Source organism: Anabrus simplex, chromosome 1 (genome assembly GCF_040414725.1).
Source record: "Anabrus simplex isolate iqAnaSimp1 chromosome 1, ASM4041472v1, whole genome shotgun sequence".
Taxonomy (NCBI): domain Eukaryota; kingdom Metazoa; phylum Arthropoda; class Insecta; order Orthoptera; family Tettigoniidae; genus Anabrus; species Anabrus simplex.
In genome coordinates, this window is record NC_090265.1 from 504,431,428 (window position 1) to 504,458,095 (window position 26,668).

General features: G+C 37.8%; 1 protein-coding gene across 1 annotated transcript; it reads right to left on the reverse strand.

The window, feature by feature from the left end:
* Nucleotides 1-2,986: 2,986 nt before the first annotated feature.
* Nucleotides 2,987-16,477, reverse strand: LOC136868177 (endocuticle structural glycoprotein ABD-4). The gene is made up of 4 exons (XM_067144758.2): nt 16,364-16,477; nt 12,583-12,737; nt 5,913-6,080; nt 2,987-4,099 (listed from the first exon to the last, which is right to left on the reverse strand). Exons 1-4 carry the CDS (start codon nt 16,376-16,378, stop codon nt 3,934-3,936), a joined length of 504 nt encoding a protein of 167 aa, XP_067000859.1. The 5' UTR covers nt 16,379-16,477; the 3' UTR covers nt 2,987-3,933.
* Nucleotides 16,478-26,668: the final 10,191 nt, after the last annotated feature.

A 26,668-nucleotide genomic window follows, 5' to 3' on the forward strand; every position in this document is an offset into this window, starting at 1 on the left:
AGTTGTATCCAACATCTCAACAAACTGGATGCTTTCAAAATCGCCAAGCCGTAATTCCATTTGCATAATTAAGGTGTCAAGAACTTTATATGTTAATATTTTGAGCGTTTTGATTGTCCTGTCATCTACATTTATCTCGCTATTTTTTAAAAATTTATTTTGCGATATTTTACAATGCAATGTATTTTCTGATTGCATGTCCTTGAGGATACCAGTGGTTTTTCTAACTTGAGTATTGCACAGAATTACATCAGATGTGTTTTTATGCTGCAGTAGAGCAAATAGATGGTTTATATAAATACAAATTTTTCTATAGAGACAGAGTAAATAAATGAATTGGGCCTTCTTGAGTATGGTAAGCAACCCAACAGCTGAATTGTACGACGCACTGTCCCAAACCTCATTATTCATCTTAAGAGTATCATGACAAAAGCACCTGCTTAAATGCAGCGACATTTTTCTACAGGGTGGTAAAAATGAGACTGACAAACAGCACTGAGTTTAGATTAATCACCATTTTGTTGTTATCTACCTAACCAAAACGACGATTGAAACGACTTGAATACTAGAATACACGCACGGCATCTCCTGACTGTCGTAAGAGGTGACTAAAAAGCGGAACCTAGTGGTTCTCAACTTGGGAAAAATGTTTGGTAACCACGGTCCCCTAATTCTGAATCTAGAATTGATTTCACTTACTTGTGCCAGGCTTCTGGCTTGTATTTTTCCTCACCTGCCTCCCTTGGTCGAGTTTTCTCTTTCTGTCCCGGCGGTGTTGTATTTGCGAGACCTGACGAGCCTCCGTGTCCCATCCCCTACTTTTACCGATACTATCATTTTCCATTTTGTCTTCTATCTTCTGATTACGAAGCGAGACGGCCACGCGGTATGCGTCACGTAGATGAAAACGTGCATTCGGGGGACAGTGGGTTCGAATTCCACTGTCGATAGCCCTGAAGATGATTTTCCGTGGTTTCTAATTTTCACAACAGGTAAATGCTTGGGGTTGTACGTTAAATAAGACGACGTTCGCTTTCTTCACAGTCCACAGTCCTATCCCATTGTAAGCATGAGACCTGTCTCTGACGGTGGGACGTGAAAGAAATAGCAAAATTCTCCTCTGATTAGTATGTTGAGGGTATGACTGTATTACCATACTTTCCCTTAAAACAACAATAATTATCATTATCAGCTCTAGTGAAATGGAAATCAAAGCTACTTACATAGGTAAGAGTGTCCTCCCTGAACAAATCACACATTGAAGTATATATTAGGATACCAATCAATCAATCAATCAATCAATCAATCAATCAATCAATCAATCAATCAATCAATCAATCAATCAATCAATCAATCAATCAATCAATCAATCAATCAATCAATCAATCAATCAATCAATCAATCAATCAATCAATCAATCAATCAATCAATCAATCAATCAATCAATCAATAACCACTGATCTGCATTTAGGGCTGTCGCCAAGGTGGCAGATTTGCTATCAGTTGTTTGTCGTCTTTTCGTAAATAATTTCAAAGAATTTGGAAATCTATATAACATCCCCCTTGGTAAATTATTCCAATCCCTAATCCATATTAATGTTCAAATTACTTCTTAGCATCCAGAGTAGGGGTCCTCAAACTACGTAAAGCATAAAATTAATCAATTTCCACAATTGTGCAGAAAGGTTTCAAATTGTAAGTCTTGGATAGCTCTGTCAAACTTTTTTTTTAAATATTAACATTTTCGAAACTCATTTCATGCCTAAATGCACTTCCGCTGGTTTCTTCACTCGTTTCCTTTTTGATTCAAATTCTAGCCAATTTAACTTATTTACATATTCTTTCTGTAATGTGCTCTTTGGTTCAATATCCACAACGAATGTAGTTATAAGGGCTTAAGTGAAACTCTTCACTGACTCACATTAGCGCTCATAGTGGTGATCAAGTGAAACAATGCATTGACTCACATTAGCGCTGGTAATGGTAGAAAAAAGCAAACTGCTAATCTAATCCAAAGTATAACGATTAAGAGAAGTATTGTTTTTTTAAGGAATAAATAAAGAATATATTCTCATACCTTACTTATATTTTATTTACCCAAAATTCGTAGCCTATTTCCCATTATGTTTTCAACATTGACTTGCTTGCCTTAAGGGATAGAACTATGGATTTTTCTATAAACGAGTATTTGCTCCCATTTGTCCTCTTGAATTCCAACTTTACTTTCATATTATTATCTTTCCCACCTTTGAAAGCTCCGCTGAGGCTTATTTGTCTAATAATTTCATTCCACGCCGTCTCTCCACTGATAGTTCGGATCATACTGCTTAGTCGAGCAGCTCGTCTCCTTTCTCCCAAGTCTCCCGTGCATAAAATTTGCAACTTTTTCCCGACGCTCTTCTTATCTTCGGAAATCACTCAGAACAAATCTTGCTGCTTTCCTTTGGACCTTTTCTGTCTTTCGTATCAAGTTATACTCGTGTGGGTCCCATACACTGGAACTATACTCTAATCGGCGTGTTACCAGAGACTTATACGCCCTCTCCTTCACATCCTTAGTACAACTCCTATACACCCTCATAAACATATAAATGAATCTGCAACCTTCATTTATAGACTCTTTAATGTAATTAACTCAATAAATAGCTTTCCTTATACTAACACCTAGGCTAGGTACTTACAGTGATCCCCGTGAGGTCCATTCTTGCCGGCCGCCTTGAGTCAGCCTTCATTGCCATATAATGTAAATGTTTCACACCAATGCGCTACTTCTTCGCCGCACTGTATTAATGTATCAGTGCCCTTCATTCTGAAGAGTTACGGATTATTCTCAACTAGATCATGTCACAAAACAACCGTCCAGTGTTGGGATGCACATGTACTGCGCTTGGTATGAAGAAGGTTATTTTACTAAAAGGATGGTAAATCGGTATACATCTGAACATGAGGACAAACTCCCGAGTTCAGAACTCGAATAATAACAGAGTTTTCAGAATTATCTGATTTATTGTCCTTTTATATTACAAGCTTAATATACAGTAATCATATCATACATGTGCAGTGATCACGTACATCGGAGTGATACGATTATTAGACTGAAATATATTACAAAAGTAGCAAAATTTGTGTACCAGTGCGGTTCACCGAGTGATGTCTTTACTACAGTAACAAACATTTCAAAGTAATTGTCTGACATTTCACAATATTTAGAAAGAATCTTTTCATTTTGCATTCAAACATTTTTGAGGATCGTGACTGCATCAAAGCTACATAATAATCTTTAAAAGCAAGCATAGTAGGAGCTGAATGATACAGTTGATCTATACATCTTTACATGGAGATCGTTTCTCATTGGGACTTTTAATTTGTTTAAGAACTTTTCCTTCCATAATACTAAATGTTAAATGGGCTATTTTTCTTTAATTTTTAGAGCAAGAAAATCAAACCGAACAAATGTAAACCACACCAAAACCCATCCTTATCTTGTCCGCCCAATCAACGTCTGTTATGTGTGACGTCGTCAGTATGATATATGACGTACCACCACCGTATTTGAAGTTTTGGATGAAGGTATAGATATTGCTGTTTATGATACTTGTAAGAATATCAGTCAAAATATAATATGTTGGGCACTTGATGGTGAACTATTGGTCACAAATAGCATCACGATCAATGTCTAATACGAATATAAAACAAGACATTCAAAGTTATATCCTTTAAAGATAATATTCATAAACTGTGCGAATTTCAAATCATTCTCAGTATAATAATTGTAACTCCTTCAATATGTTAGTATATAAGGTATAAAATATTTTTCCACCCTGTTTCACATTGTAAATAATGATTCTTAGGAACACGACGATCAATCGCTCTTAAAAATGGCCACAATAATATATTATAATTTACATCGGATAGCCTATTCTTTCATAATTTCTAGCTTTCACTGGCGGTTGGGGGTTCGGCTGCGAAGGCTGTGGGTGCCACTCCTTCTGCCTCGGGTGGTGCAGCGCTCAGGGCCCGGGCAATAGCCTCAGGGATTGGAGGAGATGTGGGCAGATGGTCTCCTTGAGGCTGGAAACCATTTTCATCGGCAGTATAGCTGCAAGAAACAAATAAAAATGTAATTTAAACACTCCAGGGGTTATTCAGGCAGATCACCTGTATTTTAAGCATTCTAGGGTTATGCGAAACGAAAAAGCAAATCTTTTTACGATTGTTGCGACAGACCTAGGAGTAGATGAAGATAAATCGTTTTACTATCCTAAAACTTGGCATTACGTTCCTTAGAGGACAATTTATATTGGTAATTGTTTCCTGTAGTTAACATGTATAATAGACTTCGGAATTTTAGGCAGTAATAGGTTACAATGTGAACTAATTTGGTTATTAAGAAATGTTGTGTAGCCTCTTCTGCCGCAATGTAGGAAGAGTAACATGAATTTTAGGGGTTCTGATGGGCCTTACCCCTAATGTTTATGCAAGGCTCATAACATAACCGTAGTGTAGGGTAGACTATACTTGTTGCCCGCTTCATTTAGTTTGCATTATAACATATTAACTTACTGCATAAAATTCTGGACTTCAAATGTATGTACAAGCGATATCATTGTAGAAAAATACAGTTAAGATTTTGAATTAATGCGTTTCTGTCCATTTTTAAAGACAATACAAAGTGATGAAAGTTTGTATTTTATGGCTTAGAGGTTATTTCCTAAGAGTACAAACTAGCCTACAAGAGCATAGAGTGAAATATTTTACGAACTCCCGTTTTAGCCTTCAAATTTTATTTCTACCCATTCATATCTAGTAATTACAGGCACATTTTCAGAATATTTTGTGCAAGTATATCCATACACGAGATGTATTGCCTGTCTGCAAGACTTCATTCCTCGCGTGAAGTGTGGGGTAAGCTGCATTGTGGGAAACGCCCGCTTTCTAGTCCGGAGGTGAGCTGGATTTGGAAGAGTGATGGAAAAAAAAATAAGAAGGAGCAAGGAATTGTTGAGTAAGGAAACATAAGTTCACTGCTTGTTTTCGGAACATCCCTTAACGTTTAACAAAATTATATATCATTTAATGTATTCTCTATACCGAAGTATTACAGAATAACATTATCAAACATTTGGAAATTAAACGTGTAACACTATTTTTTTTACTTCGTCAGTGTTTATCTACATAACACGAGTTGTGACTATAGGAATGCATGTGCAAAATCCTGAGTTCATAAAATTCACACCAGTGGTAGTTTAAAACAGAGCGTGCTAGAGAGAAACATTCAGTAAAAATGCCAAGATGCTGGACAGACTTGAGGTGCCTTTGGTGAATTTATACTTTAATGCTTTTTAATGGTTGTTATCGTCAAATAATCCTCCCTATACCTTCCTGATAAATGGCTGCATTCATTATAACACTGTTTCAATAATACATCCCAAAGTATTTTGATTCAATGTAAATATTGGGTTCACATGCACGTAACACCCTTTACAACTTTTCTTTGAACTTAATAGGTTTTATAATGCTAAATATGAGGGTTTAAGAAAATGATATTTGTTCGTGGCGGCGACCTCTAAGAGATCTCTTGTCACTTGCACCATATGATATGAACCAGTGTGTAATTGGAATTGCGGAAGTGTAGAGTGTTGAATGTGAGGAAAGGAACGTTAAGGGCGACACAAACACGCAGTCTTCAGACAAGGGATATTAATAATTTACAATTAAAACCCCTGACCCGGCCGGGAATCGAACCCGGGGCCCCCGGGTGACAGGCGGACGCGTTGCCCCCTACAGCGCGGGGCCGGACTAAATATACGTTACTTATCCCGTTATATATGCAGCAAAAGTATAACTTTCGCTTCCGTTCTTCTAGTCTTGGGGATCGACAGGTACAGAAAAATAGATTGTTTGCTGCTTACGTGAGGCTGATGACAGTTCCATCTGGAGCGGTGTAGCTGAAGGAACCCTGTGCTACGTTGATGTCACCACTGTTTTCATCGTCAGCATCCCCAGAACGAGCTGCAACATTTGGATCTTTCTTCACAAAACCAGACTCCTGGACTCGAATACCGTTTGAAAGTTCATAGCTGAAAAGAAAAAAAAAGCGGTGTTTATGTGTTTAAGTGTTTATGACTTGCTTTATAAGGACAGGTCAAGAACATTTTCACAATCAATAATTCCAATGAAGCGATTTAACGAAATGAGTACAGTTGAAAGCGGTATTATGTCACTGTAACTCTTTGCAGGAAGTTCTAGGCCAGTGTCCATGGTGTCAGTGCCTATCATGTTACATTCAAACAGAGTAGCTACATGGAAATGTACGCAAGACATTAGTTTGCTTTCTTATTCTTATTTTCTTCTTGTCATCTGACATTTCATCTAAGCCCTGTTGGGGGGAGGGGGGTGTGGACTCCATCGCACATGTGGACTTGGTCTTGTTTTACGGCTGGAGCTCTTCCTCACACCAACACTATCGCGAGCGTCTGGGGTGGATAGTAGTGTGGTGATTTGGGATTGTATGAAGAAGACTGTGTTGGCGCACATACAAGTATCCAGTCCCCGAGTCACAGCAATTAACTAGACAAGATTGAAATCACCGACACGGCGGGAATAGTGCCCTGGACTCTCTGAACCGAAGAACACGGCAGTGACCATTCAGCCAACGAGCCGGTCGTTCATTTGCTGTCAATAATAAAATAGGATCGTCCTGAGTAAGATTTAGAGTATGGACATGAGATGGCATAAAATGGGGAAGAATATCTACGTACCTACAAAGATTTCATCCCAGACACGCTGGCGATATGTCTTTGTTGGTCAGACATAGTGTTTGCATTGCACTGTACCTTTTGGTATGTTACTTTCACTGATCTACCTCAGTCTTATTCTTGATCTTGACAACATGAAAGTGACTGAGGCGTGAGTGATGATAAGAATATCATTCCTTATGCAGCAAGTCCCTGCTATGAATTTCGTGAAAATATCGCTCATAGGGTCGGTTGGTGCGTGCATTTAAGTGGGCTTGGCAGACTGATATACAATAGCAACTTCTTGCTCAGTGACGAAAGCAATGGGAACTGCCTCTATCCTCATTTTCCTAGCATGCCTTTTCAATGACACCTATACCATCTGATGGCGGAACTGGTGAGGATCAAACCAGCCTTCGAGCTGAATACTCTACATACATATCAATAACAATATAGAATTGGTACAGTATATACATCATTTCCTGGTTTTAAGCCTTTATTATATTTCTGATTTTGGGCATCCATGTAATTTTGCATGAAATAATAATTGACATAATTTCATCCGCGCTGAAAAAGAAACTGAATCATGATTCTCATTCATTGGAAAATCGAACCATCCCTTAAGTTAATTGGCTAAATGCAACAGAGCAGAAAGTAAAAATAAAAGTATAATCTTGATAAACCAATAACTTAATCCAAACGATGTTACATAAATGTAACCATTTTAAGTGCTGCGGAATACCATTATATCTTCATATTTATGCAGAGAAGATAAATCCATTACTTGAAAATTCCAAGATAAAAGTAAAAGTAAATAAAAGTAAAATACGAACTGTAGATGAAATGCCGGCCCCGTGGTGTAGGGGTAGCGTGCCTGCCTCTCACCCGGAGGCCCCGGGTTCGATTCCCGGCCAGCTCAGGGATTTTTACCTAGACCTGAGGGCTGGTTCGAGGTCCACTCAGCCTACGTGATTAGAATTGAGAAGCTATCTGACGGTGAGATAGCGGTCCCGGTATAGAAAGCCAAGAATAACGGCCGAGAGGATTCGTCGTGCTGACCACACGACACCTCGTAATCTGCAGGTCTTCGGGCTGAGCAGCGGTCGCTTGGTAGCCCTCCAAGGGCTGTAGTGCGATGGGGTTTGGTTTGGTTTGGTTTGTAGATGAAATGAAAATAAACGAGCTGCAATATTCTTAATCTGCAATACTAAACACGACCTGGTTATTCTCCACCTCCCGAAGAGTTCATGCAAAATGAAAAATAAGTGACTGACAACGACAATAATAATAATAATAATAATAATAACACTGCTGCTATACACCCTAGCTTGCAGATGTTGGAATGGCACGTGGTCATCGTAACGATATCGTCGATCTATTACTTAGCTTTTTTGACTGGGTCTATGCCTCTCACATCAAATAGGTCCTCAGTTGGTGTCAAGAAAGGATTAATGAACCATGTTCCAGCCCTCACTCGTGGATTACAGTTCGTAGAGGCGCCGGGAATCGAACCCAGGACTTCGTGTAAGTAGGAGTCGTACAAGCCCTATACCAGGGAGCGGATCAGCAAGAGCTCAGATACACTAGCGTGGTGCATAGTGAGGGTTGCCACATTTTGACAGAATATTACAAAGATTTAAAGAGCCTCCGTGGCTCAGGTGGTAGCGCGCTGGCCTCTCACCGCTGTGTTCCGTGGTTCAAATCCCGGTCACTCAATGTGAGATTTGTGCTGGACAAAGCGGAGGCGAGACAGGTTTTTCTCCGGGTACTCCGGTTTTCCCTGTCATAATTCATTCCAGCAACACTCTCCAAAATCATTTCACTTCATCATTCATTCATTAATCATTGCCCAGAGGAGTGCGACAGGCTTCGGCAGCCGGCACGATTCCTATCCTCGCCGCTAGATGGGGGCTTCATTCATTTCATTCCTGACCCGGTCGAATGACTGGAAAAAGGCTGTGGATTTTCATTTTCATTACAGAGATTTAAAATAATCCGATTCAGCGTTTTATGTTTCTGAGAAAAAAACTGTGAAATTATTTTAATTTTTGTGATGCTTCCATGATTTATCTCCATTAACATTATGCTAATGCAATTTACCTGACCTCTATGAAATCTTCTTGGTTACTTGTGTTAGGATAGCAAATAGAATTTGTTATGGACTGATGCAACTAATAATCGATTCTGTAAAACCCTGGTAGACAGGAATCGAATACAGGACATGTAAGTAGCAAATACACAATTCCTGCAACACGGGAATGGCTCTGCAGAAGCTCAGCGTAAATACGCTAATGTGTCGTACCGCGAGGAGGCCATCTTCTGACGGAAATATTACAGACACTGAAATCATCTCCTTCGGCATTCTAAGTTTCTGAATTTGCTATCTAGGAAATTATTTGAATTTTTTGTAATACTTCCAACTCTTCAATCTGGATTTGAAATAAGACTCTAGCGCAGCGTATGAGTGTGTGATGGAACTGACATGAGTTACTTTCTCTTTCACTCAGCTCTACAAGCCATCCGAGTTTGAAGATGTTCCACTAGGATCGCATCAGTCCCGCTCTTTTTTGAATTGAAATCTTGATAAACCAATAACTTAATCCAATAGATGTTACATTTACATAAATTTAACCATTTTAAGTGCTGTGAAATACAATTATATTTTCATATGTATGCAGAGAAGATAAATCCATTACTCTAAAATTCCAAGATGATGCAACAAAATGTGAAAATAGAATAATTTACTAAAAGTGAAATTTACAAACTTGAATATGTCAGTGTCCAATTCAATGTGATCTCAATCGACAATTTCGGTCTCTAGCGGATTTTTAGTGAACTAGTAACTTTAATGTCTTAAGTCTCAAACTTTTATTCTCTCGCACAAAATGTATATTTCCAATTTTCATTACCTTTCTATAATGCTTTCAAAAACAAGAAAATATTTCGCAAAATAGAAAATATTGTATCAAGAGTAAGATGTATTTTTTGATAAAGATTCTCGTTCTTTTAAAATTAATGAATGCCTGCCTCTGTATCGTAACGGTTAGCGTTGTTAGGTGCCGTCCACGGAGGTTCGGTAATCGACGGAGATTTAAAATTGGCAAAAGGGCTGGTACCTGAAAAGAGCTGTTCCATCGTGAGGAGTACGAGAACACGAGTTTTCTTACTTTTACTTATTTTAGTATTTTATTGCAGTAATAACACCTTGACTCTTGTTGACAGAGTTGATGCGAAATTTCTTACGTTCCCATTTTCTTTCAGTATTTAAAACCCCCTGTGTTCCTTATTTGGTTAAGATGCGACATTCTATTCCTGGTCAAAGTCTTGAATGTTTTAAATGTCATGGTGAAAAATCACGCAGAATGTATTAATGTATTAAATTCTCAAACAATTTATCCGCTTGAAACATAAGTGAGCTTTACTGTAATTAATACAAGAGGAAATTACTGCAATAGTATGATGACTGGGCATGAAACTGTATTCAAATACTCTTATAGACTAACTACGAAGGAATGCGATCGAACAACCTCGAACTCTGGGAGATTGTGTCAATCTGATTTCATTAAGCATCCGGTCATCCATTCAATAATATTCTTTAGTAATATGACGGGAGCTCCAAATTTTATCTAGTGGGAATCAGGAGATCTAGTTGTATTTAATTTATTTAGTGAATAACTACAAAATGAAATAATTGTAATAGAAGTGCATAAATATAAAACAATCATAACCTACACGGAGAACAAAACTTTCAGCACGGAAATATACTGTTTTACATTTTGCATTTAAACTCTGGTCTCGTGTCTCCCAGTAGGTTAGCTGTCTGCTATATCAGAATAACACACGCTCTGTTGATTGTGCGGTCTATGGCCAAATGCATGAAGATATTTGAGCGTGCTATTTGGTGAATTTGTAGAAAAATATGTAAGCAAGTGCGATCATACGAAATTGACAATACAAAAAAGATGATAGTGTGGCCATAGACAGCTGTTGATTGGTAGAAGTTCTTGAGATTCTTATACCGGATTGATCATGTAAATAGTAGTTAAATACATATATATATATGCGTGCAATTTAGATGGCCTTAATGAGTTTTTGGACGAGCAGTATGTGGGCGAATGGCGGAAGGAGAAATGGAAGGAAAAGGTAACTTTTGAATTCATGAAACTTGTGAGGATCTCTTTTGCTTTCATTATTTTCCATTCAGTTGTTATTGAGTGCGTGAGATCGACGAACACGTTGGTATTTGTCTCTTTTACGTCACTATCCCGTCTGTATTCGGTTAATTTATTTTACAGATGGTGGGAAACCTTCCCTTTCACTCGCTATTAATGGAATCGTTATCTCCGTAGCCCTACAATTTTAATCAATAGATCAAACTAAACACTTAATCATGTCGACTTCCTCTGATAGATATTAATTTCATTTTTTCGATAGATTCCACAAACACTATTAAATGAAATGTACAATTACGTGTATTTTGGACTCTAGCATTCCTGTAAGATTTGACCACTTTGCATTACTGTCGAAGAAAACTCTCTGCTCAGAAAAAATGAAATATACCAGGGCCCTGAATATATATAGGCTATATATTTTATTCTCCATAGGTACGAAATCAAGTTTTAAATTAATCTGGTCCTCGATCTGTTATTTCTTAAGTAGAATACCTGGGATTATAGCTATTCGTATCTCCTCTCCAGATCCAAGAAACTCGATGGTAGAATACTTCGGAGGTATTTGGTCGACAGCCTAGCGTGTCAAGTCTGCCTGAATTATGAATGACATTGGTAGCTTTTAGTGTTGTCAATTATTACTGATTATGTGAGAGAATCAACAATGTTGTGGGGATGTCAATTAAGGCTTTCACAGGCGCGGGGCGAACAATCACAGCATTAGAATAGAAAAGGCGTGCCAGTCCAACTGATGGTTCCAACTGATACGCCCTGGGAAAAACGCCACACACACACGCACACGCACACACACCTAGGCTATCCTATTGCTTTGATTTAATGGTCTGTATGTTTGGTATAATTCCATCATTTATCGTAGCTTACCACACGGAAAGAGTTTCTTCTGGGACGGCACATAAATGATTTTAGCGCACTTTACAACTAAGTGATTTTATCTGAGGCTGAGGTCATCCTGCTTCAGTCCGTAACCTAAGTCTTAAGCAGTTGGCATGACCAGGAATTGAACGCAATTCGACAGAATGACAATCATCTCCTATATTGTAGCAAAGAATTGGTAGAATTAGTAATCGATTGATTAATCGACTGTTGATTTAATTATTTGTTTATTAATTGTTCGATCCTTGCACGATTAACGCTCCGTTGATTTCTGATATCCAAGCAATTAACAGGTTAATGCATCAAGTGATTTTCAATGAATATTTCCGTCTGTAAATATCTATCTAAATATATAATTCGTACTTGTGTGAAAACATAAACACGTTTATGCTGTACACGATAATATTATAACTATTTAAATTCCAATTAACGTATATTATATTTACTAATGGTTTCATGACTTTATGACTATGTTTTAATTGGCAGTGGACCTGCACTGTTGGAAATTTGTGTAGCCTAGGTGAATGGCCTATGAAACAAGATCACTCCTAGAAGAATTTCAAGGGGCTGGTGACCGTTATTCCACAAAACCTTTAATAGAACAAAGACAATAAATCGTAGATATATCCGAGCCTCAAAGGAATGTTCAAAGTTGTTTGTACTGCTACCATATATATATTTAGCATCAGGAATAAACTTATAAACTGATATCTTGTTCAGTTAAAAGGACACCCCACACATTGCATTATACTGGAGCGTCGAAGTGTATGACTATAGGTTACCTGTAGTTGAAACTGCCGTCGGGATTGATCACATCAGTCTGAGACACTATTTCCACAGGGGGCTGACTTGGCCCTGTGCTGGCCACTGCGGTTGGTGGTGGTGCGTCCTCTTGTGGACGAGCTACAGCTGTCGCTGCGATCAGAGCTGCAATAGTCTGTAAATATAAATTAGCAACAAGTGGAATATACTGCTTGATGTAAAAAAAAATGGAGTTATAAATAGATTTCTTCATTCAGAAACAGAAAACAAAATATCTAGTCCAGAGTTTCTAGAACTAAACACGGAATTTCGATTGCTAAACTTTAACCATGAGATACATGGTATTCTAAAGCCCATATAGACCTATGGTAGAGATATGTAGTGTTTGGGATTCTTATCATTTTTTAAGATGTGCTTGTATTATCTGGTATACACAAGATAGAAAGAAAAAATACAATATTTTCCTCTAATTTAATCGTAAGGGCTGTCTCAAAAAAGTGGCCCCCGGAAAATGGAGGACATGTTGAAAGTATTCATGTCCATCCAATACAAATATGTGTACTTTCATATAATATACTATTCAAACTGTCATACATAATTCTTTATTGCGTGGTGTACGATTTTGTTAATAATTGTATGCTGACTCTATTCGGAGCAACGCTATATTATATCGAATCATGTCTTACTTCCTGATACGGGATCGGACATGAGCTGGGAAGAAATTATATGTCTTTTTTTTCCGGCTGGATGCCGTTCCTGATGCCAACCTCAGCTGCGGAGCTAATGAAGATGAAAAGAACGATGGTTAGTGGAATTGGATAAGTGGGTGGTAGGAATTGGCTGTGGCCTGTGAATAGAAACTGTGTCGGCATTTGCCTGGAAGTGAACCATTTTCAGGACAGCCGACGGTGGAATTCGAACCCACTCGTCTCTCGGACGCAGAGTTTGGCTTCGTAGCAGTAACGTGGCCACTCCCCTCAGTGGCGTATTAAAAGTAAACTTCATTGAAGATTTAAAGCTGTGCAACTTAATAAAAGTATGCTTTAAAACGAATACAGATTTTTCTTTTCCATTTTAGGACTGTGTTGGATATGTTGACATTACTGTTTAACGCGTCACCTCGAAATGTCATAATGTTCATTTTAAAAATAAAAGGCAAAAATAACTTACAAACAGTGTCTTATGCATACCGGTACATGTATCTTCCTATTATGGGCACATTGACGTATTGCAAAATATATTGGGAGGGATGTTATATAAACACTTATAGAAATAATAAGAACGTTGAATACAATTTCGTTATTTCAAGACTTAAAAGTACAAACGTAGGAATCATTAATTATTATATTTCACGTAATGAGAGAAAATGGAAACAATATTAAACATGACAATGTTCCAGAAGTGGAACAATGGGCAGATAAGTGTTCCATTAATTTTAAATTTAATAATAATAAAGAATAATGCGTTGTCAACAGGTACGTTTACTAGAAACATGAGGAAATGTAACGCCTTTTAAGGTTCTAAAAGTTATATTAACCTTTACATAATACTTTGCGTTTTACTGCTATTTAAAATAATTCATTTAGGTATCAAAATGCGCTGTTTATTCATGGATTTCAGTTTTAAATCTCCGTACAGACCGTGATGGTCACTAGATGAGAAGATAGTAAACCTTCCATAATTGGTAACCCCGGCACTAAATAGGATTTGATAGTTAACCTTATATCTGACTGTTTCTGTCCCCATAAATTAATCCGCAACTGATTTATAGTTACTGAACACCTATTTCAATTGGCGTGAAGTATTTTATTTTAGGTTATAAAGTATTAAGGAAAGTCACTACTGGTGAATGGATCAGCTGAAAAAAACGTTTTATCACGACGACTTAGACACTTCGAATGTGATTATAGGTTACCGAGTTTCACCAATACTCAGATATTATTTTGACCACGTTCTACGCTATATTTGTTTTCACAGTTCCTGGATGCTGAGAGCGTGGTCGCTTCCCTCGAGGTACAGCTAGATTATCACAGAACTGGCACTGCTAAGTTCAATACAAATATGTGTTCTTTTATATAATATACTATTCAAACTGTCATACATAATTCTTTATTGCGTGGTGTACGATTTTGTTAATAATTGTATGCTGACTCTATTCGGAGCATCGTTATATTATATCGAACCATGTCTTACTAAACAGTGCTTTATCCGATGATCAGAAGATAGCCTACGTCACTTTCAAATTTCTGAAGCTAGTCTTTAACGAGTTGTTCACATTGAATGAAAGCATAGCATTACACGCAAATGTGAATATTCTGTTGAATGTTTTTCTGCTATCACTGACAGCATATCACAGAATCTTTTCCCTTTCTCATTCAACTTAAGGAAATAATTTTATGGCCAAACTCTTGTCCATACTTACAGTACAGTTAATATTTGTTGTTTTCGTTGCCCTATAAACGTACGAAGAAATACATAGGTATAAGGACGCATTATTTCGGATTTTTAAAGAGAATATGCTGAGAGAGTGAGCTGTATTAAATGGTACATTATCACAAAAGGTGTGCTAGATAAACAGCAATAGTAAGTACCCATTTTGTAGATTTACGATTATGCTTGAAAAGTAAATCAAGTTAATATCAACCTCGCACAGGCCATGGAGACCTCTGGAGAAGGGACACCGACTGAGTTCGTGGACCGTGCAGGTGTTGCATTCGAGAGGTGGTGGGTTTGAATCCCACTCACTATCGGAAACCTGAAGATAGTTTTATATGATTTCTCAATTTAATACCAGACAAATTCTACAGCTTTACCTTAATTAAGACCATGGTCACATACTTACGCCAGGATCCTCACTTTCATCTGTCCTATCCGACCTCCCTTTGTCAACTCTTGTTCTTTTTCTTCCCCGAAGGTATTAGAGCATTCGTGATCTAGGGAGTCTTTCCTTTCCACTCCCTTGTCTTTCTTTGGCCGATATCTTCTCTGACTACTGTTATATAGAGGATGCTTGCCTAGTTGTACTTCCTCTTAAAACAATAATCACCCCCACCATCACCTCCGTCTTATCCCATCGTCACCATAAAACTGTCTGAGTTTATACGACGTTAAGCCAAAAGCAAACAAAAAAGTTCGTTATTTGTCCCCTTGGCACAGTGGTGTAGAATAGTTAGTTTTATAAAACCTAAGAATTAATTAAACTACTACTCATTTCAGAAGTATATTATGTAAACACGAGAGAAAGAATAATAATTCTCGTTTCAAAATTACCAGATTTCTGACGACAAATAAAAACCATGTCCTTCAACGTAAGCCAAGGAAGCCTTTACAGTTTCAAGCAGGCACCTATCATATGATTTATGATATACTTCTGCATTATTATGTACTGACGGACAAGTTACAAGTTTACCATATAGTAATTACTTTCATGGCTATTTAAAAAAGAATGCTTATAAATCTATTTTCCTCAACTAATCTCGGCCGAATATTAAAGAATATAATATTTGAAAAAAAGAATTCAATTCTGTTTGCATCACTTCCCATCGGTTTTACAAATAATTTATTTCATTCCTTACGACTCTTAAACTCTTGATCTATACCGATAAAGAGATTATAATTTCACTCCAAAGACTATGAAATAATTATTTTCATTGTTATGTAAGGAGAAAATATATAACATCTTAAACTGATCACCGCTGAATGTCAAGTAACATAAAATCCTAAAGTTTTCCAATTTGAAGTGGAACACTTCGTTACATACTCGAAGAGTGGATTTGTCTGATTATACCCCTAGTTACTTACCAGGTAGGTCCACATGTCGGTGGTATGTGATGTGATCACTTTGAGCGAAGCACGAGAAGAGAACAACTGATGTTTCCCTCAGCTGAGCAGCCCGTATTTATATCTGTGACAGAGCAATACCTAAATGTGCTAAGTAATTCGTCCCCAATCCCTTCTCATCCACGCTGAGGTAAACTAAACATTGCGTCGTACTCACAGCTGCCGGCCAGGGCCTACAGGATACACTCACTGCCTGATAAATATTGACTACTTTGGGCTCAGCCTTGGAGCAGGAGTGGAATAAGGGAACTCCGCTCACAAGCATTTTACCATTTCCAGAATTATTTTTGCACGACAGTACAAAGTTGGCAACAATTTTCCAAAACTGACCGATAATTATTAGTATTGTAATTATTTTTATAAAATGTGCGGAAATGGGCCAGGAAAAAAGACTTTCAAAGAAGGTATATATTATCTTGCATTGTAACTTATAGAATGATATGTGGTAATGAATTAATATTTTCTATATATCTATGGCTATCTTATAATTTATTATTACATTAATATCATAAATAAATCCATTTTCTCTAAAATTTACATTTTAGAAATTCAGAGTCATTATTCAAAAACCAATACCCTAAAATTATTACTCCCAGTACTCGGAACATTCTGGTAAATATTATGTTCTGTAGTTTATAACTACGAACACAGACTATAAAATATCATACAAATTCATTCAATATGGTCATTCGCACGACTTTCCAGTGTGTGTATGGGGACCGTAGCTCGAAAGAAGGCATTTTGAGGAGAGCAATGTATACATTAACGATATTATTGTTGCATTCTAACCTAAATAATAATTTATAATAGCATTGCTTCTTAATATTCAAGTCTCCCTTACAATTAAAAAAAAACAATTCTTCCAATCATTTAGAAAAATTCATTACATAGTATTGTTGTAGTTTTGGTCATCAGTCCAGGGACTGCTTTGAAAATATTATTAGTCCTCCATACCAACCTATGCTACACTAACGTTTTCATTTCCACATAACTATTGCATCCTACATCTACCATAATCCGTTTGTTAAATTCATACCTTCAGCATTGCTTCTTAATATTCAAGTCTCCCTTACAATTAAAAAAAACAATTCTTCCAATCATTTAGAAAAATTCATTACATAGTATTGTTGTAGTTTTGGTCATCAGTCCAGGGACTGCTTTGAAAATATTATTAGTTCTCCATACCAACCTATGCTACACTAACGTTTTCATTTCCACATAACTATTGCATCCTACATCTACCATAATCCGTTTGTTAAATTCATACCTTCGTCTACTTCTAAACTTCTATAAAACTCTAACAAGTTCTGTGTGTCTGAAGGTATGTCCTATCAACTTGAGTGATCATCTGATCAAATTTCACCAACTGCTTTTTCCTCTCAACACCTCGATTCAGCATCTCTTCATTCCCAATCCGAAATATCCGTCTCATATTCAACATTCTTCTGTGCCACCATATTTCAAAGTTTCTATTTTCTTTCTGAGCTAGTTGCTGTCTATGTTTCACTTCCACACAGCGCCTCAGTCTACACAAATATTTATATTATGGATGTTTGCATTTGAATTGAGCGATTTTCTTACCTTGAAAAAGGATTTCCTTGCATACTCTAGTCGGCATTTGACGTCCTCCTTACTTTTTATATCCTTAGTTTATTTACACCCAAATAAAAATATTCATCCATCTTTGAATAGGCAGTAACCAATATTCTAAAGGTATTACTCCTTTCTTTTTTTTGCTAGGGGCTTTACGTCGCACCGACACAGATAGGTCTTATGGCGACGATGGGATAGGAAAGGCCTAGGAGTTGGAAGGAAGCGGCCGTGGCCTTAATTAAGGTACAGTCCCAGCATTTGCCCTGGTGTGAAAATGGGAAACCACGGAAAACCATCTTCAGGGCTGCCGATAGTGGGATTCGAACCTACTATCTCCCGGATGCAAGCTCACAGCCGCGCGCCTCTACGCGCACGGCCAACTCGCCCGGTGGTATTACGCCTAGCATGAAGATACTTTAATTACATATTCATTGCTTACATTTAGTTTAAAATCACAAAATCAAACTATTAATCATACTACAGCTCCATTGTCATTCTTACAATCTCCACTTCTCTTGGTAATGAGCAATTCTCATCAAATTAGCACATCATATATGATCCGTTTCATTGTGTCTGAAAGAGTCGGTGAACGAATTATAGGCTACTGGACTATGTAAGTACTAAAATAAATTAATATCTTGCTGTGTCTAAGTGAGTGTTTTTTATAACTCAACTATTTCGAAAGACCTCCTTAACAGTGAAATGGTGGTTGATTATTTAAGGGGTTGAAAGTTGATATCATCGGCACCAACTTAGTAACTATTATATTTACAAATATTAAGAACAGAAAACTAAATTTGTCCATAATCATTTTTAATCCCTAATTTTGCGTGGTAGGAAAATACACTTTGTAATTTCTCAAGTGTTTGAACTTGTATAGCTAATAACTGGGGAAATGTATTTAGATCACTCTTGCACTGAATACAGGTACATATTTTAGATAAATACTCAAGCAAACTTTCGTCTTTCATAATATCACCAGCTGCTTTTGGAGGCACGATGAGGATTTTATGACATACGTTGGACTAACGAGATATTAATTGATTACGGTTGGTCGCACCGCCTGACTTTCAGAGGTTGATAAACACGCAAGACCTTGCATGTTTACTTTCTGCAAGATCAGAAAGAAATTACTTACGATGACACAGCAACAAATAGCAGCTAAATATTATTATTGTGCAATTTTATGAATAACGTATGAATTTCATCTGGTAATCAGTCACGAATTGCTCGGGGATCTGACGTATTATCTACTGCAATTAGATGGTCAGTAATTTGCATGGACATTCATAGTAGCAGTTTATTTACAAATTGATAAATGTCACTATAAATAACTAAGCAAGGGATTGGTCATACTGGTGCAATGTGTCATGGTGAATATATCAGAAACCTTATAGTGTTTTACCGAGTATCATTACATTGCTCTCACAATGTCCGACGAACATGTTCTTTGCTCCTATTAAACGAATTATTGATATTTAAGTTGCTACTAGAATTTAATAGCTGTGTGTAAGACGCATCGGATTATCCTGCCTAACTCCTACCTGGGGTCCTGACCAGCCCAAGGAATTTATTTCTGGATTGGGACCTCAAACAGAATTCACTCAGTCTTGTAAGACCAACTAAGGAGTTACCTGACATAGGAGGCAGCGTACCTGGTCATCAAATCCAAGTAATTCAGCTCGAGAATATCATCTTGCTGCCCACGTGTAACTCTAATACCTGCAGGTCATCTTGCTGGATAGCAGTCGCATAGGCAGACGAATGGGCTTGATGGGCTGCGTGAGTCACGCTTATTTATGTTTACATACCGTAATATTTCAAATACTGTACGACTCTTTGGCTGAAGGGTCAGCGTAGTCGTCTTTGTTTCAGAGGATCCTGGGTTCGATTCCAGGTCGGGTAGGAGATTTAGACCCTAAATGATAAATTCCTCTGGCTCGGGGACTGGGTATTTGTACTGTCTCCAACACCCCTAGAACTCACACACAGAACTACCCTCCACCACAATATAACGCAATTCCAATACTCGGCAGATGCCACCCACTTACGTCGGATGGTCTGCGTTACAAAGGCTGCATCAGGCTAGCAATAGTCACTCGAGTTTTGTCTGTTCATTGCTCAGAATTTCTCATCGGTCATGCCCACTGTAACAAGGAAATACACCTTTTTACGTTTCCGTAATTTCTGTCTGCCTATCTGTCTGTCTGTCCGTCAGTATGTATGTATGTATGTATGTATGTATGTATGTATGTATGTATGTATGTATGTATGTATGTATGTATGTATTTATGTATGTATGTATGTATGCACGCGCATCACAAGAAAATGGCTAAAGAGAATTTAATTAAAGTCGGAATTTAAAGTCGGGGAATGAGCCACTACAATCTACGCTATAAATCATTTTATTCACGCTGAGTGAAATGGTAGTTTAAGGGAAGGCCTAAAATGTAATTCTTAAATATTTATGTTAATAGTGGTTCTATCGATAAATACTACATAACTGAAGTTATATAGAATTAAATTTCCGATCATTTATGCCATACATTGTTACCGTACCGGCTATGATAACAGAGATATTCGTGAATTTGTGTTTTTGTTGCTTTGTCCATATCAACGCCGAGTCGCGAGAAAATGGTTAAACACAATTTAATGAAAATCTGTGTATAGAGTCGGAAAATAAGAAACTACAGTCTAAGCTATAAGCTATAAACTAAGGGGAAGGTGTCTAATATTTAATTTTTAAATACCTATGTTATTTGTCCTATCGAAAAGTATTACATAACACAAGTTATAGAGAATACAATTTCCGATCATTGATGTTTTATACAATATCGAAAGCTCGTACAATTGATCAACAATAAAATTACATTGACCATTGTTTGTTGTGATATTCTTTGTCTCTAGTGCTGCCACTCCTCTCCGATAGATGGGATTACTGCTGCGTACCGAGTATAATTGCCCTCTTGAATATTGGTGGTAAATACCTGGGGTGTTACGTCAATTTCTTCTTTAGCATGCTATTTCTCTGGTTCATACATTTTCTGGTACTGCTAGTACGTAACACACTGGTTCATCATACAATAGTATTCCAGCTATTGGCAAAGGCTCACTTATGACCTGGTCTAGAACTACAAGTTCGGCCTATTCCAAATTATAGCACAACATTCACTAAATAACTCAAAATTCAACCCTGAAAAGGGCCGTTTCTTAAGAAAAGCGTCTTCCTCTTAAGTTTTATTAAATTCTACTTTCATTTTATTCCAAATTTGCAGTAAAGAGTGGGTATCTCCTCTGGATTGGAGGAAAACTTTTTCCGTCGGCATTGTAGTGAATTGAGATTTTCTGACTCATCGGGTGCTCCTATTAAACAGATGAGTAAAAGGGCATCGTTTATGCCCTGAACTCTACACTATTAGCTCGTTCCCCCGAAATTAAAGAGAGTTCACGGCTCACGCCTGTCTGCGGCCTGGTTATTCCAGCTCTGGAACTTTGGACTGTAAGAGCGGCAGCGTAGCGTTGTTCGTTAAAAGTGAGAAAATGTGCGGTTTTCCTTTGATCGAGTATTTCATATGATAGCATTGCCTTTAATCGCGACATTCCTACTGGCGTCATTGTAATAACCTATGTTGATTTCAGTTGGCAAACCACTAATGCAGTCTTTCTGAGTATGTAAAAAGGCAGGTGGAGAGTGTGTCCGCCATTACAATGAACAAAACTTCAAGCCGTGTCGGTAACATTATACCCACGCGATCACGTCAAGCCTCTTCAACTTCACATTAACTACTTTTAAAATTATCTTTATAGTTTGCTTTACGTGAACCGATGAAGATGGGTCTTATGACGATGACGGGAAGGACACCTCAAGGATGGCGATTTTCATGTAAGTGTTGATGTTTAAAATTTATATCAAAACACTCTTTTTGACTCTTATCTAACATGATATACCATCAAAAACAAATTTTTCATATTATGTATTCAGCATCGACATTATTTTAAGGATAGACCTCCCCAAATTGAAAAAAGAAAATACGTTATTGTTTTCTTAATTTATGGATGCATGTTTCCCTGGCAATGTTCAAGATTCTGAGTTGTTTCCGATCAACGTAGTTGATGGCCTCACAGTGTAAGGGGTTGTGCCACTTCTTCTTGTCACATCATTGGATCTGTAGTTCGATTTCAGATTTGTCCAAGGATTTCAGTACTTTTCTGTATTCCCAACCTGATCTGCTCGTCTCCCAGTTTTCTCCAACTCATTTTCGTCTTGGGAATACTGATGTCCATGTCATACTCGCAGCAAATTTTCTGAAGCTCTAAGATAATTATATTACAGAATTTCAAAACAGTTTGTCGTTGAGATCAAGTTGTCAACTGAGACCAAACTGCTTACTGCATTTTCACTAAAATTATTATTATCATTCTACCACTTTTCCCACACCCTGGTGGTCATGGGTGTGCATGTGGACTAGGCCCTTGTTTACGGCCAGATGCCCTTCCTGGCGCCAACACTTTGTGGAGGGCTGTGTTATTGCTACGTGTTTCTGTGTTGGTGGGTAACGCGGTGTGATGTTTGAATATGAAAACACAAATAACCAGTCCCCGGGACGGAGGAATTAACCCGAAGTGATTAAATCCCCGACCCTACCGAGAATCGAACCGTTGACCCTCTGAAACGAAGGCCTCAATGCTGATCGTTCAGCCAAAGTTCCTGTATAAATTATCATTAATGATAGTATTTTGAACGTCCAACTACTTGGCTGAATGTTCAGCGTTGAGGCCTTCTCGTATGTTATAAGAACTAGCTTTATTAGAAATCAAAAGGTTAGAAGGGATTTATTAAATAGAACTGATCAATGGAAAAATATCACTGCGTTCAATACCGGACTATTCATTATTAACCTCACTACAGAGTATCGATCACAGGAATGCAATAAGAATAATGAGCTCATAACCTTACGATATTAAGTCCAAGTCATCAGTTGAAACCTAAAATATACAATATAACTTTAAATGAACTACCGAAATGATAAAGCAGGTCATAAAGTAAAAGACTTGATAGATTATCCTCCATCATTTCTTCTCCTCCAATGGTGCACTTCTTGTTACTCGCGGGAGGACACAAATGTTTGTTAAGTGAAGGTGGAATTTGTTCCTCTCTTTCCTTTAAAGTCGTAGGCCTATATGTTATTGCATAAAGCATATTAGGGAAGCCTCCGTGGCTCAGGCGGCACCCGCCGGCCTCTCACCGCTGAGTTCCTTGGTTCAAATTCCGGTCACTCCATGTGACATTTGTGCTGGACAAAGCGGAGGCGGGACAGGTTTTTCTCCGGGTACTCCGGTTTTCCCTGTTATCTTTCATTCCAGCAACACTCTCCAATATCATTTCATTTCATCTGTCACTCATTAATTATTGCTCTAGAGGAGTGGGATAGGCGTCAGCAGCCAGCACAGTTCCTATCCTCGGGGCTGGATGGGAGCTTCATTCATTCCATTCCTGGCCCGGTCTAGTGACTGGAAACAGGTTGTGGATTTTCAAGGCATATTAGGAATCCTTCATTACCTGAATTTCGTAATCCTTTCCTTCCTTAACACGATACTTTAATTTTTGTATGGGTTGTAGTTATTCTTTTCTCCTTCAAGTTATTTGAGAGGAGCGCTTTGTCAAATTATGATTAATACTACTTTCTTCCTCCTGTCCTCATGTACCAGCTTACATTTATTAATGCTGTACTATCTACTTCGTTACATTCTTGAGCTAGCTCTTAAGCATCTTCTTCTTCTTCATCCTCTTATTAGCATAATTATTATTATAATTTCTTCAGAAGAAGATTGAAATCTCTTTAAAATTCTTAAGTAGAGGAAGTTTCCTGTACACGATGATCATGAAGCTTTAATGACGCAAAACTCAGGTGAATAAATAAACTGCGCAAATTACAATAATATTAATAATCATCCATTCACATGATAGACCTTGTGGCCTGTTTATGATCCTATGAAGCATTCTCTCACCAACGTTTCATTGGGCGACCGATGGATCTTGTTCTTTTAGGGTAGTACTTATGAATGTATCTTACAAATTTTCTTGTAACATTTCTTCGAACCTGATTTTACCACCTTTCTTGACAACCATGTGTGTATTGTACTGCTGATTCTATTTTGAGTTCCTTATTCCTTCAATGCTGTTTCATTTACTTTATGACTCCTTTGAGTTTATTCCACTGTTCTTCTCATGTGTTTCATCTCATTAGTGGCATAAGGTTTCCTCATTGTCCATGGTTCACTTCCGTACCATAGGACTGGTCTTACTCACGTATGCGTATGCGGGTATATCTTTGAAGTAAGGATGTCTTCATAACACGATTTATTACTCTCGACGTTTTTGTATGTTTTTCGTGATTTATGTGCATTTTTAATTTTATTTACAACTAGCTTTATTTCCCGGCCCTTCCCGGGCATTTTATTGTTTCCTCTTATTACCTGCTAATTATGTGTGAAGAGAATTTTTGTAGATTTCGTTGTTATGACGTTGACTGATTAAGAACTATTTTGTAGTTTAGAAGCTATTGTTGTCTTTAATTTTAAATCTTATACATAATCTTCTTTCTCGTTAATCAAAATAATATCGGTAAGTTTGGACATTTCCTTCATCACCACTTTTCACTATGCCTACGCAGCTGAACTGGTACTTAAACGGCACCCACAGTGCCCCAATATAACTCAGCGACCACGGAAACTATGGATTCGAAGCTAATATTGGTCGTTTCGATTATTATTATTATTATTATTATTATTATTATTATTATTATTATTATTATTAGTATTATTATTATTTCGATTATCATTGTACGTCATTCCCTCCCTTAGGTTTGCTAGAAGGTGGTTTAGTATGTTTTCGAGATAGTAATTGGTATTTGTACGAAGTTTGGTTGAGAGCTAGAAGATATTGTACTCACGTACATCTACAATTTAAGTAATTTTCTCTTTCACACCTTTTACTTTTAGGATTTGTATTACTTATTTCAAGTGGTTTTTTTTAGTTTGCTCAATCTTGACGTTGATAGATTGTGTATGAACTCTTTTGAATTTTTTAAAATTGAAATATTGTTACGTGGGTAATTTTACGTCTGAGCTTTAAATTATTTTGTTTTGCCTTAAAGTATTCCCTTGAGGCAGCCCAGATTGTCTGGGAAGTAGTTGATACTTTCAAACAATAATAAAAATAAGTTATAACGTAATGTATTTACGCGTTGCATTATAGATATGATGTTTTGTTTTTGTTATTTGCTTTACGTCGCACCGACACACATACATCTCGTCTCGACGATGGGATAGGAAAGGCCTAGGAATGGGAAGGAAGCGGCCGTGGCTTTAATTAAGGTACAGCCCCAGTATTTGCCTGGTGTGAAAATGGGAAACCACGGAAAACCATCTTCAGGACTGCCGACAGTGGGATTCGTACCTACTATCTCCCGTATGCATGCTCACAGCTGTGCACTCCTAACCGCACGGCCAACTCGCCCGGTATAGACATGATGTACACGATTCCAACTGTAACTGGGACTGTCACCAATCAGCCGAGTGACATCGAAAACTGTGTAAACAGCCTAACCCCGGTGAATTTGGATATTTTCTTTATCACCCCTTCTGAATCACCATGACGATGGGTGCTGAACCTGGACTAAAACGACATCCGGAATGTCACTATTCATCTCAGTGACCAAGCAAACTATGGATTCGGCACTAATATCGGCTGTTTTCGATTATTTTATATGTCAACCCCTCCTCCAAGGGTGGTTTCTCCCTACAGTATCTATCTATCCGTACCGAGTTTGGTTGAGAGGTGTGAAGGGGAAGACCTTCAACTTAAGGGCATTCGAAGTGTCAGTATTCATCTAAGCAACCCCAAAAACCACGGATTCGACAGTAATATTCGTCGTTTTCGATGATTTTTTAGTATCATCCGCTCCGCCAAGGGTCCCAGGGGTGTCTTACCCCACGTAATTTTTGTTCAGATAGTGTAAGTCACATGTGCACCAGTTTTAGTTGAGAGCTACGCTAGAATATAACACATACATCTACAATCTCGGTCATTTTGGACATTCTTTTTTCACCCCCTCTCAACCGCCATTCCGACTGGGCCTGAAGTATGAGTTAAATGACATCCAAAGAGTCAGATCTAGTGGAGTCCTGCCCCCACAGTCATTTTTGTTTGTTTGTTTGTTTGTTTGTTTGTTTGTTTGTTTGTTTGAAAGCTATACTCGGTTATTTCGGATATTTTCTTTTTCACTCCTTCTCACCCCCGTGCCGATGCGGGTGAACTTGGTTTTAAACGACAGCTTTAGTGTCAATATTCATCTCAGCAAAGGCAAAAACTATGGATTCTACTTTAATATTGGTCGTTTCCTATTACTTTTATACTTCATCCACTTTCCACTCCCGCTCCGAGGAGTGCACACGCATAAATCCATAAACTGGGCCATTTTGGACTTTTCTCAGCCCTTCTCATCCCCATGCCGATGGGAACTGAACTTGGACTTAAACGACATGCAAGGTGTCACCGTTCATCTCAGCGACCCCAAAACCTATGGTTTCGACACTATTTTCGATTATTTTTATATATGCCACCCCCTCCCAACCACAACCCTTAGGGGTGGCTTACCCCCACAGTGCTCT